The sequence below is a fragment of the Tigriopus californicus genome, chromosome 4, assembly GCF_007210705.1.
Source record: "Tigriopus californicus strain San Diego chromosome 4, Tcal_SD_v2.1, whole genome shotgun sequence".
Taxonomy (NCBI): Eukaryota; Metazoa; Arthropoda; class Copepoda; order Harpacticoida; family Harpacticidae; genus Tigriopus; species Tigriopus californicus.
The window spans coordinates 3,591,738-3,604,692 of NC_081443.1; the positions used below are offsets into that span (position 1 = coordinate 3,591,738).

A 12,955-nucleotide genomic window follows, 5' to 3' on the forward strand; every position below is an offset into this window, starting at 1 on the left:
AGGTGCCCCTTCATTTCTGTCTAGCCTGTAGGTTATGATATGGACGATGGTTTTATTGTCAGAATCAGCTTGCTTTGGGTTTGGAGAACTCTGGGTCCTTTCATCAAAAGTTTTGTAACTGAGTAAGCGTGAGCCGAAGATTAAATTTTAATGTGGGCATTATTGTATCACTTTGACCACGTCTTTGGAGTTTGGTGAGCCATACTTTGCATCCAAAATTGGACAAGGTCATATAGCAAGACATTTTTTAGCATATTAGGCTCTATTTTTGAATAGAGTAAAAAGGTAAAACTTAAAATCATATTGTAAGACGCCCCTTTTTTGTACATTCGTGCCGAATACCCTTCATAAGCTTCAAGAATGGTTTTAAAAACTTTAATCGTGCAGTTGTAATTCCATGCCTTTATCTCTTCGAATTTCATTCACTTTCACATGAAAGTTTTTTCCATGGGCAATTAAAAAAACTCGGTGAAAAACGAAAACGAAAATGAAGCTTGTATTGGGAGACTTAGATCACATACAGGCATTTCTCAGGAGACACATTTTTTTCTTTTTCCCGCTTTCCCGGGAAAAAAGATTTGATTTCTTTCCGTTTGCAAAGACTATTTTGAGTTTGCGTTATTTCAAGATTGTAGACTTGAGATTTTTAGAACTCGATAAGTGCCCAGTTACCACAATAACTAGCCTATAAGAAGTAAAATTGTTTGGACGAAACGATCGACAAATTCATGAATATATTTTGGCCATTTTTAGTTGTCATCTAATATCATTAGTTCATTACGCTTTTCCAATTATCAGATTCGTCCCTATGCATTTGAAATAGTCCGGTCCGATCTCTGGATTCCCCTTTGTTTTGGTAACCCACCATACAGGCATCGCCTTATTTAGGCACTGCCTCACCCAACGGTCCCACTCCGCCAATCTCTTCCTCATTGGTGACCGTCTCACTTCTCCTACAGTTCCACCTCGTCATAATCCTTCTCTACTATTCATTAACAGCGAACTATACCTTCCTTTCGCCTGCTTGAACCCTTGACAGAAAAAGAATAGTCATATCTACATGCAGACAATGAACCAATCAGTACCACTTGCATTATACATGATTAAGAGTAGAATTACAAAGTTTTTTCTCTCCATTGATAACCTCGACGAGATCGGGAAGTTGAATCTCGTATGGCTCTGATATGTCACGCCTACGCTTTCAGCAACCCGCCAACCATCATAACCCTCCCCTGTTCTACCGGAGGCCTCAGCATCTACCTTCCTCCCTTGCCAATCCGGGCACACAGTCCTTATGACAATACCCCTCTTACAGGTAGAGAGAGGGCGCTGATGAGGCACTCATCAGCCATTAGACTCGCGTATGATAGTAAATAAAGCCATTCACATTAAGGGTAATTCATTTTTGTTGCAATCATACATCGGCTCTCCACTAAAATCCAAATAACAATACGTAATGGTTGATACGCACATTCTTCGACTGACTTATTTTAGGAATGGCAAATTACCTTTGCAGTCTTTTGCGTTCCTTAGCTCTGGGTAATTATCAGCCAAATAATGAAAGCATTCCACAGCATTTTTTGTATTCCTTTCGCACGATTTATGGAGAGCATTTTTGCCGTCAGAATCTCTCAAATTTGGATCAGCTTCGTACCCTAGAAGAGAAAAGATCAGTCTTGTAGATTACATTGTTCGTAATATTTTAACATCATAATAATTGAGAAGGAAGGACCGAGTGTCAAAATTTCAATAGAAACTTCAAACTAGTATTGTTCCGTAAAATTTTCGAATATTTCGCAGGTAACTTATAGCTTTCTAGTTCGTTTGGCGATATCGGAATTTCAACCTTTTTTCGCAAATATTTTATAAAAAAATCAAAAACATTGTACTTGGGGCGTTAGGCTTATTTCTTTTTTATCCGAGACCTTTAAAATACTCTTCCTTGAAGCATCTCCTTCTGATAGAAAAATCATACGGTCTTAGAACACTTGAATATCTTTCCTGGTCCCTGTAAGCTCAAATTTGTGCCACTCACTAGTCAATAGTTTGATGGCTTCAATGTGTCCCATGTATGCCGCTCTATGCAAGGGGGTAACTTTGCCGGAAGCTGTTTGTGCATTGGGGTTTGCTCCATTGTCAAGCAAGGCCGTCATGATTTCCAAGAAACCGGCCCTAGCCGCATAGTGCAAGGCTGTATAGTCCGACGAATCTCTAGCGTTAACACAGCTTTTGTCCTTGACAATCATCTCATTCAACTTTGGCAGATTGTTTTCTATGGCCGCCATCCAAATGCCCCGCTCGAATTCCATTTCGAAGAGGGTCTGAGTTGTGGATGATCCTGCAGTGACGTGCTGGCAACAACCTTGGGGGTCGTCCTTGGCCATTTTGGTTCTTGATCAATCACGTTTTAGAGTGAAGGTGTTTATGCCTGGAAAGATAGAGGAGTCTCCCATTTTTGGTTGTAATTTCTATTTAGCACAAGGTTGAAGAAATTAAAACTCGAAAAAGGCGATCAACCACGAGGCGTTCAAGGTTCCAAAGAGATGGTCTCGAGTTTTATGTTCCTAGTAAGGATCCCGTTTGATCCAAAACGACCGTACCGTGGAGGAGCTTGTTCTTTCATCATTATCGATTGGTGGGCAAAAAAATAGACTCGGTTCTCACATTTAATATCCTAGGGATAGTATTTTGGGACTTATCAGGAAGGGACCGTGAAAAAAAAATAAGCCTGCAACACTTGGTATTTTTGAACGATTGTGCACCTATGTGCCCAAAATCCTCCATCAACTAGTGTTTCATGGAGTGATGATATTAGGGTTACGAAGTGCTCCAGCCATATTTGGAGAACTCTAATTTCACCATGATGATCTTCAACCATCAACCATGAATAGTCTTCAGATTAATCTACCATACAGCTAAGCGTTTCATGTTGAGATGCCGAACATCTGATCGGGTATCCCTTGGGACATTAATACGTCGGAGCGATATACCTATTATAAATCAAGTGACAGCCGAAGCGGATCCTTACCGATATAAACCGGGCACAAGAGAATAAAACCCTGTTTATTACGGGAAAATAACGCCTCACATCCAAAACGAGCATGGCTGCAACATCATCGGAACAAGCCCTTGTCATTGAACCAAATCAGTGACAGTTTTATTACAAAAGCGTCATTTCTATGAAGAAAAGTCACCCAAAAAGTAAAATAATAGGAGTAATCGGGGGGCATCTTTCAAAAACAAAATGAAAATGCCCTTCCTGAATAATGCTGATTTTTAGGAGACCATCCGTATTTGGTTAGAATTTTCTATTCATCAAAAGTGTAAATTCCCTTACTGACGATGCAATACATGTGATTCGTCCCATAAAATAGAGTTAAGCGTACGAATCTAAAAGGAACGCCTATGCTTCATTATTCCTTTCATGACCTATAATGTGGTTAAATGAGGACAGATTTTAGTTTCAGGCAATATCACCCATTAAGCATCTTTCTAACAAATATCTAGTAAAACTTCCGCAAAAAATGAAGTCAAACAAGTCTGAGGTTTCTTAGAGCTGCGTTTACATCGAAGCAATCAGCTCGCAAAACAAAAATGGCAGATCGTTTAGATTTTTTGCAACTTCTATGATATTGGCAACTTTTTGGCTGAATCAACTCTCCAACATTGATTTTTTTTTTGCCAAACCTGAATTTTGATGATTAAATCCTGACGCTTGAAAAACGAAACAGCAAGATGAAAAGTGAAGTAAACGCGTTGGTAAAAGGAGACAGAGTACCATTATATCTTATACTCAGACATGGATGTGCAATAAATGAATAGCTATACATAGAAACACATGTATTTTCAAATAGAAGGGTCTTGACAACTTCCCACTTCATGCTTAACTGAATACTCTTCAAGTTTGTCATTTCTTTGGAAGATTTCTCCTAATCCTTTATGGATTTGGCTCGCTGAATATTACTACCTTCATTATCTAGAAGCAATCTACTCAGAATTCAAATCCGTTTAAAGAAGATCCCCGAAACAGATTGTTGCTTCGTTGAAGGCCTTGTTGTTGGTCTTTTTTCTTTTGGCAACTCAAAATAGGTTGATTCCATGCACTGGATCGGTCAAATTTTTTAATAACCCTGCTTAATGTACCAACATTTTAACGTGAATGAAAGACCATACAATGGCGTCTTTACCCGAGCCTGCCTTTACTAGGGTAGGGTGGAGCCTTTTTTGTGTCCTTGAATCCCAGTCATATCATTAAAGGATCTTACAAGCCAAACTAAGCCCTTCTCAATGTGAATGAAGGTGGTGCTTATCCATTTGAGAATTTTCCCCTTGGTACCGATCTCGTGAAAACAGATTACCAAAAGCTAATCCTATCAAAAGGCTTTTGAAAAAAACTCAAGACATAAATTGACTGCTTCTTGACTTCCCACGTTACTCAAGTAAAAGGGGGGGAGGCAATGTTGCACTTATTTTTCGATAAAATAAATAGCAATATTCTCAGTCATTGCCCCTCAAGACCACGGTTGGGCGTATTGTGTTTGTTAAGGGCACTAGATTGGTTCCAATGAGATGAGAGTTCCTGGTTGGTTTGGTTTGGTTTGTTACGAAGTCAGGCGACCGCTCTCTTGCTCGGCCTGCCATCTGATGATGGGTGTCCCAATTGAGGGATATTCCCGGTTCGTCGTCACAGCCAACATTAATTATTACCTCACCCACGGGAATGACCGCAAGTTAGCCCATTTAAGCTGTTAAAGCAACAACTCATGCTGTAATTTAAATACAGCAAAGAAGCTTGGACTTGGCAAGCCTGGAATCGAACAAGGATTCGCAAATTGGAAAGCAGATGCTCTACCAATACGGTTCCCCAGCAAGCCTCATGACTAGGTCATGTAAAAACATTGCACTAAAAACGACCAAGAGTTTAAATTATATTTAATCGAAAATAATGCAAATATTGAAAAAAATATTTATCACTGAAATGCATAAATATACAACTAGGACTTCGCATTTCTGTTTTTAGAAATGCACTTTTGCCTTTGAGCTTGGTCCGACAGTATTTTTGCTTCATTTGCGTACTGAAGTCCTCGAGATGGAGAACAAAATTCAACTCCAGTGTGACTAGATTGTTAGCTTCCTCAGGATGGGATTGATTTGACCTAGGAAGAAGCTAGTGAATCAATGCTCAGCTTGCTAAGTAGATTTCGCACCAATCAATCAATGTTCAACCTTTCCTCTTATTTGAGGGTGACTTGGAGTGATTTTCAGGAATTCTCCTATGTTCTTAAATAAATATATATTACTCTTTGTTCTATAATGGTCCTAATTCCTAATCCTAATTCCTAATCAGCTGTGCTTGTTTTTTTGATTTGGATCGGAATCAGGACGACTGAATTACACGACATAAGTAACCGTATTCTGACTGTGGCGTCACCATCGTTAGACTGTTTTGTCCTTAAAGGCGGTTTTGCAGACGTCTTTGGCCGCCATAGGGACAAAACAGTCTAACGATGGTGACGCTACAATAGAACATTTTTGACATCTGCGTAGCAGAATAAACAACGTCGAGCCTTTATCAAATTTTATATCAATAGTAAAGTTTTTGTGTAAATGTGTTCAAAAATATCTAACATCTGCTTTGCGCAATGCTTTCCGTTGTGTCGCCATCTACTGTGAAATTTTGTGATGACTAGACTTATTTAATAATGTTGAAATACATGCAGACCTCTCTGGCTTGCTGGGGTACCGTATTGGTAGAGCATCCGCTTTCCAATTTGCGAATCCTTGTTCGATCCCAGGCTTGCCAAGTCCAAGCTTCTCTGTGGTATTTGACTACAGCATGAGTTACTGCTTTAACAGCTTATATGGGCGAACCTGCGGTCATTCCCGAGGGTGAGGTAATAATTAATATTGGGCTGTGATGACGAAGCGGGAATATCCCTCAATTGGGACACCCATCATCAGATGGCAGGCCGAGCGAGAGAGCTGCCATCTGACTTCGTAACAAAAACAATAAAACATGCTGACCTCTGCAAGCTGCTATCTTTATTATCTTGGATCGCAGTTCAGCCACTGATTTCTCCTAGACAAGTTGAATATGTTTATGTTGAATATGTTTACGTATTATGTTTGAGCCAAAGGCAAATTTCAGCACGATTGGGACTTTGGTTGACGACTAACAGTCAATTGAAATTTGGTGCTGTACAAGCGCGAGCCATCCTTTTGGACGATTATAGTGACGCAGGTTCGTGCCTCGTACTAGCAATGACGATAGTAGGTCCTTTAGTTCTACAAAAATCGTTCAATCGTTCTGAAAATTCTTACCTTGACTTCAGATTGCCATAAACAAAATTGGAAACAAAATAAGCTTATTGGCTTGGCTAGAACCGGAACTAATACTTTTGCCGAGAGACTCCTTACACATGTATTCGGTCATCCTTGACCTAATTTAACAAATGCAGACAAACAAGAGACAATCAATGGGGTAAATTTTCGTGGGAAAATGGAAATGTTGAGGTAACATATCAAAATTGATGGTCAATAGCATATCCGTCTTTGTGTAGAACACTTTTTCAGTATCGCATATGCAGATGTCATGAACAGAAAAGATGTGGATCTTTGGCCTTCGGAGAGCTTGACGTGATTCAACAAAAAAAGACAAAAAGAAGTACAAAATGTATTACTTTTGGGATCGAGTAACAAGGTTGGAGGCCTTTTAAAACAACCTTATAGATCAGTGATAGTGATACACTTCTCTGAAAACAAATTGGCCATCTTGGAGTGAAGCAAATTCCGATTCTATCCTTGCTTGTTTTACACATTGATGCCTGCCTCTGCAGGCCTCCGAAATCAAGTAATAAATGTGTTCGTTTTACTGCAATGCAAGGGATTGGCCAATTCAGAGTGATAACCGGATTTCTGCTCCATGCGATTAACGTTTAGACACTTATTATCAAACCACTTCAAATTGTGCTCGGCATGTCAAAATCTTTCATGACTGCAGATGAGGAAGAGAAGACTAAAAAGGACAGCTGTATGATGACTAGAAATGTTGGTAACGGTGTTGAAAGATCGTATATGTTTCTTAGGATAGAGACGGCAGGCGTCACCCTGAATTGCCAAGTACGAAAAAAGGCATTTTTTCATCATAATAGTGAAGATTCCAATTTTCGGCCCAAACGAAATCCGCTAACAGAAGCCTAAAATGCTTAAAAATGTGAAAGGGGACCAAAGATGCAAAAGATGCAAATCGGGGTCTAGGATGTTATTTGAGTGCGTTTGAAATCAGTACTGATGACTCATCATTAGACCTTGAAAAACCCATTATTTTTCTCTCACTTGTGCTGTGCTGGGTCGTACATTCGCAGCCCATTCATTTTCAAAGATTTAGGGGAATATTGACAAAACAGTCCTCTCTTGAGAGGTAAATAGAGGTTTCGTGAAGCGTTATTCAACATACTACGAAATTCTTGAGCAACCCAGAAAGTCCTTTAACTGTTAAATGTATCCTTGAGCAGTCCAAAGTTTGACAATTGATTATCTTTTCGATTTTTAACATGTACTGTGTACGAATTATTAAAAGTTCAAGAGCGAAAAAGTTGAAAAGAATACTCTTGCACAATTCACAACTCTGCTTGAAAAACTTATTTCTAGCGAGTTCTTGTTTTCTTGACAAGTGAAAGTGACACCACGGCTTGTGGTCTGTACTCTGTATGTAGGCATCTAGCAGGTTGTCATTTCCCGGCCGTGACTCATATTTGGGGCCAACACCCGCCTTAGCCTACACTGCCAGAATTGCGTCACCGGCTGGCCATTCTATATATAAATGACTCGGGCGGAGGCAGTGAGAAAAGAAAACGGATGTTGCCCCCTTGGCTTCTAGCCTAAGCGAGACTAATCCTTAAAGAATATATCTCATAATCATAACCAAACTCAAATGATAAGAATATTATACGAATATTATCATTCCTTGCATCCCATTTCCTTTCAATCCTATGTGCTTGCCGAAATAAGTTGTAACAGAATTTCTTTCGCCCTTTTCCGGTCCAGACCTGGGTTTGTGAACAACTAACTCTCCTCTCTTCCATTGGGATTGCCTTCCATTTGTGGCTTCTTAGCACCATGAAAATCTTCAAGGATATCTTTACCGGTAAGTTCCAGCTCAATGGCATCAAGGGGTGGCGCTTCTAACTCGGCGGATGGCTCGGATCGGGGCGGATTCTGGCCTCTCGTCCCGCCCCAAATCGAACCGGAGTTTGCCCTGCGTGGTCGAAAGGTCGGGGGTGGAATGTCACGCCCACTTGGACTTACCCGGTGTCTTGTTTTGCAGAGGATGAGCTGTTCTCCGACACTTACAAGATGAAACTTGTGGACGATTGCCTCTGGGAAGTCTACGGCAAGGTAAGCCTGTCAGATCTTGGGAGGGGCCTACGGTCAAGGATGTTTTAGAGTAGAAGCCCAAGAGGCGTTCAGGATGGGGAGCAGGGCTAAATGGCATGGAAGGGCGAATACGAACGACCGAAGCCACATGGGAAGGTCAACAACATTGACAGTCTTAAGGGTGACGGCCACCTCAATTTGGATTCGGGCCTTCGTGCATAACCACTGGATGTCGTACATACGTAAGATCGCATAGTCCCATCCCTAGAGATCGAGGCATTCTTAAGCCCTGCGATCGCAACAATGGGCCCCAAGTCTTTCATTTCAAGTTCATCCGATTATTTTCCGACACCATTGTTTCCACCCATATCTGTTGAGCTTGTTTCCATTTGATTTTCACGTCGGACCGAAAATCCCAGAATTACTGTATCAAAGGCCATGCCCGATTTTTTGCTGTTACTTTTCATTCAATGCGTTCGTCAAAGCAATTGTTGATAGTCAAGAGCTCATTTATATCTACTCTACGTGAAAATTAAATCGAGGGGGGGTTGTCAAACCCACGAATCTCACGGTTGAAATCGGTTGGTCGGCTCCCATCTCAATGGATTACCGTTAAAAGTACACACGTCGCGATAGCCCATGTACTCAAGATATCAACCATTGACCTGACGAGTGACGGCTTTTCTGTGGCGGTTCGGAAAAGTAATAGTAAGAACTAATCTGTCGCCGTTTTGCTTCAATTCAAATTCGTACACAGTATGGCTCTTGGTAATAAAAAATGATCACTGGTCCCGAACAAGTCGCTCATGAGTGTAAAGATTGGATATCTTAAATAGCTGGAATTAGTGATAGGCCGGCTGTACACACTATAGATAAGTCAACCCACTGGCATCAATAAGTGGCGACCCGTGGCCTCTGTCCGTGCCCGTGCCGTCTCATCTTGATGCAAAAGTACCACTCCAAAAGCGGGAAAGGTGCTTGAAAGTCTTAAAATTCTCTTTTAAGCTTGACTAGACCCTTTGGATACAAATCAACCTGAAACCTGGTAGATTACTTCGACAATTGTCAGTGGGAAAAAGAGTAACCTGTTCGAACCTTTGCACTTGATTTCAGTATGAAACTCGCAAAGGTGACGAAGTTGTGCTCGAGGGTTCCAATGCCTCGGCTGAAGAAGCCGACGAAGGCACGGATTCGACCTCCACTTCGGGTATCGACATCGTCCTTAACCATCGTCTGGTCGAGACCGGCTTTGGATCCAAGAAGGATTTCACCGTCTACCTGAAAGACTACATGAAGAAGGTGGTGAAGCACTTAGAAGACAACGACCGTGCTAGCGAAGTTGACGGATTCAAAAAGAACATCTCCAATGTCATGAAGGATCTTTTAGGTCGATTCAAGGACCTCCAGTTCTTTACCGGTAAGTCAGTCATTCGCCTCTAGTATAAGAATATGAGACTCATTCATCTCAACACATTGTTTTACAGGTGAGTCCATGGACCCTGATGCCATGATCTGCATGTGTGAATACAAGGATGTGGATGGCGAAGAAAGGCCCGTTCTGATGTTTTTCAAACACGGTCTGAATGAAGAGAAGTTCTAAAACAAGACAAATCCCACGACTGGGAGACCCCCGGAGGATTGGACCCTAGTCCATGTCAGATCAGATCTGGACTTGACCTTTGTTTTAGTTGTTTTTCCCTGTCATAACTCCCTCCCCCCCCCCAAATATTCCATGCGCATCTTGGTCTATGATTGTTCAGCCTAACATCAGCAAACACGAAAGGAGGCGGCCAAGCCTAAGATCGACACATTTTTTACTCTTTACACACCCTGCCACATGATGGGAACGTGACTGATACTATGTAATGCGCCCTTCTATACCATCTACAAGAAATAAAGAAGCCTCTATCTAGGAATTTGTCCTTCATTTATTGTCGAGGAACGATGTCGCCAGCTCTGGCACGGCTGGTAACGAGTTTTTCGCGCAACTCGTCACGGATGGACCAACCAGATGGTTTGGATTTGTTTGACAGAAGTTTTGCCTGAGTTGCCAAATCGACGTCTTTACCGCAAAAGGTTAATCTTAAATCTAATACTTGCAGGGTCGAGTTCAAGGCCATTCCTCGAGAAATCTCAGTGCCACCTTCCGGTCCCAGATTATTGTTTGAGAGGTTCAGTACCCGAAGAGTTTGGTTCGCTCGAAGCATTTTGGCAATGTGTTTGGCACACTTGGAATCCAAACGATTCGATGAGATATCCAAATGGCAGAGCGTGCGGTTCTTCACGAGCGCCTAAAAGCAGTCATGTGGGATGGATTGAACTAATATCCTACTTGATCCTGTCGTTCTCGGGTGCCTCGAACCACGTGAGCAATGGGTAGTAAACTAGTAATTATACACACATACCTCGCACAAATGCATGCATCCCTCACTGCGGAGATTATTCAGTGAGAATAAGAGCCTTTTGAGCTTGCACTTGGATTCCGCTGAGAGAAGGAATTTGGCCAAAATCTCGGCCCCTCCCGATGTAAATGCGTTATTGGTCAGATCCAGGTGCACAATTTGATTGCAGTTGAGTATCCTGACCAAACTTGTGGCACTCTCGTCGCTTAGAAAGTTGTTGGAAAATTCCAGCACCTCTTCAAGTTCGAAACATGGAAAGACATCTGATAATAGCAATTGAAGCTTAAAATCTTTATTTGATATGCATCATTACCCAATCTAGTTAGATTCTTAAGTCCATCGTAGATATCGTAGAACTTGTCGTCGTCGAGGTTGCTTTTCCAGATCGAAAATTTTCGCAACATTTTACTTGATTTTAATCCCACAGCGAGATAGTCACCATCCCTAGAAGTCATCCCATAGATGTTCCATCGGAAATCAGTACCGCAGTTGCGTAATTGGTATGTCACACTGAATTCTATTAGTAAAAAATTAAAAGCTGAATTCTACTTATCTTGGGCCGTTTCAAGGAAGACTTAAACAAACGTACCTTCTAACTCGCCTAATGACGGAAGAATCTGCCCAAAGTCAAGATGATTTCCTGGAACTTTCATGTTGATCTCCGGGCCAGTGTGAATGCCATATCTGATGGAATCGTCTGCCGAAATATGACTAAGACCACTCGACCCTCTAGGTGTTGAGATTTCAGATTTAGCCTTAAGACCTTGGTTTCCAGTTTGAAGTTCGCCATCGCTCTCGCCCTCCTCTCCTTCTCCACTTAGATTGTCGTCATCATCAAGGTCGTCGTCGTCACTCGGTAAATGGGAATCTCGACCTTGCGTCTACAAAGCAATTTTATGCTCAAAATGCACTCGGGTACGACTTATTCTTTAAATTGAAAATGTGTTACCATAAGTACTATAGGTGGCAGGAGTTTGGTAACATTCAGTTTTTTGATGAAAGGCTCCAAAGTAGGAAGCAACTCTTTGATGTCGTACAAATCCATTTCCAATGGGCGGAAACTCTCCAAAAGTCCCTCGAGATGTCTTTCCAGGTAGAGGTGCTTAAATGAACCACCGTGTTCCGACACATCAAATACCTAAAATAAGCCCCGGATTGACCTTAATTAGGAAGGTTACAACTCATGCTAGGGCGAGTCCGGCACAACTCGGACTCGTAAGAATCATTTTATGCTTCAACTTTTTGCCAGTCTCGCCGTTTTCCAGCAAAAGGCTCGAGTCTGATAGAGGAATTGAGGCCTTTGTTGGACTCAAGTCCGCTGAAAAACTTATCATTACGAGTCTGGGCTCTAGTCCCTTCTGAAAGAATTAAGTCCGGCCAATTTCTCCCAATTCGGGTAATAGACTCGAGTGCGCTCGGACTCGCCAAGCACTCTTTTATCTCCTTTTGGCAAATATTTCCTTTTTACGTGATTTGAAGTTCGAAATCGTTTTTCTCTTATCGTTTTATTACTGAATGGGAAATGGGTTCAATTGCAAACCGAAATTTGCTTAGCATTACAATTTGCTGAGCATATAGAAGTATGCTTCTATGAGGAAAGGAACGCAACGGATTGGGCCTTACTTGAAAATCATTCCACAATACACGCATGTCGCAAGAAAGTAGGAAACAATGACATGAGTTTAATTGATTAATTTTAAAATCCCACTTCTCACGTCACTAGTTCCAAAATGAATATTATAGAATTTGAGGAAACAACAAATCACCGTTGCCTGTTGACTGCATATTCTCAATAAAAATAAGGAGATAATATCGGATTTTCAAGGCGTTGGGCATCTTGCTCTGCTTAAAGGATTTTTTTCCCATGCCGGAGACAATCTCTGGCAACAACCAACCAAATCTCGACCATTCCGACCCGGAACCATGATTTCTACGAAGACATCTTGGCCCACTTCTGGCTCAAGGACTTATGAACCTTGTGATTCTTCGATTTGAACCCACTTCATTTCTCCTGGGAGTGCGTCGTCGGAACAAGGATCATCCCAACCAAATCTGTAAGCCAGAATAACCATGTTGGCGAGCACACTCCATTCTTCAGGAACGCTTTCACATTCGTTATCTAAGCTCTGACATTTGGCTTCAAAGTGGCCAGTTGTTGGATGAAACTGTGGGAACAC

At 41.5% G+C, this 12,955-nt stretch overlaps 3 protein-coding genes across 3 annotated transcripts in view; 1 reads left to right on the forward strand and 2 right to left on the reverse strand.

The window, feature by feature from the left end:
- LOC131879727 (ankyrin repeat domain-containing protein 39-like) overlaps positions 1 to 2,923 on the reverse strand; it is a 19,021-nt gene extending 16,098 nt beyond the window's left edge. Inside the window, exons 1-2 of the mRNA XM_059226125.1 lie at positions 2,036 to 2,923; positions 1,509 to 1,655 (exon numbers count right to left, since the gene is read on the reverse strand). Coding sequence (XP_059082108.1) covers positions 1,509 to 1,655; positions 2,036 to 2,384 — 496 coding nt within the window. The 5' untranslated portion in view covers positions 2,385 to 2,923. The remainder of the gene's footprint in view (positions 1 to 1,508; positions 1,656 to 2,035) is intronic.
- A 5,063-nt stretch (positions 2,924 to 7,986) lies between these two features.
- Positions 7,987 to 10,292, forward strand: LOC131879728 (translationally-controlled tumor protein homolog). Its single transcript, XM_059226127.1, has 4 exons — positions 7,987 to 8,146; positions 8,327 to 8,397; positions 9,490 to 9,793; positions 9,861 to 10,292. The coding sequence occupies exons 1-4, from the start codon at positions 8,119 to 8,121 to the stop codon at positions 9,974 to 9,976; spliced, it is 519 nt and encodes a 172-aa protein (XP_059082110.1). The 5' UTR covers positions 7,987 to 8,118; the 3' UTR covers positions 9,977 to 10,292.
- On the reverse strand, positions 9,955 to 12,793 carry LOC131879712 (dynein regulatory complex subunit 5-like). Its single transcript, XM_059226091.1, has 6 exons — positions 12,494 to 12,793; positions 11,728 to 11,916; positions 11,368 to 11,659; positions 11,092 to 11,295; positions 10,782 to 11,014; positions 9,955 to 10,667 (listed from the first exon to the last, which is right to left on the reverse strand). Exons 2-6 carry the CDS (start codon positions 11,821 to 11,823, stop codon positions 10,305 to 10,307), a joined length of 1,188 nt encoding a protein of 395 aa, XP_059082074.1. The 5' UTR covers positions 11,824 to 11,916; positions 12,494 to 12,793; the 3' UTR covers positions 9,955 to 10,304.
- Between the last annotated feature and the right edge of the window lie 162 nt (positions 12,794 to 12,955).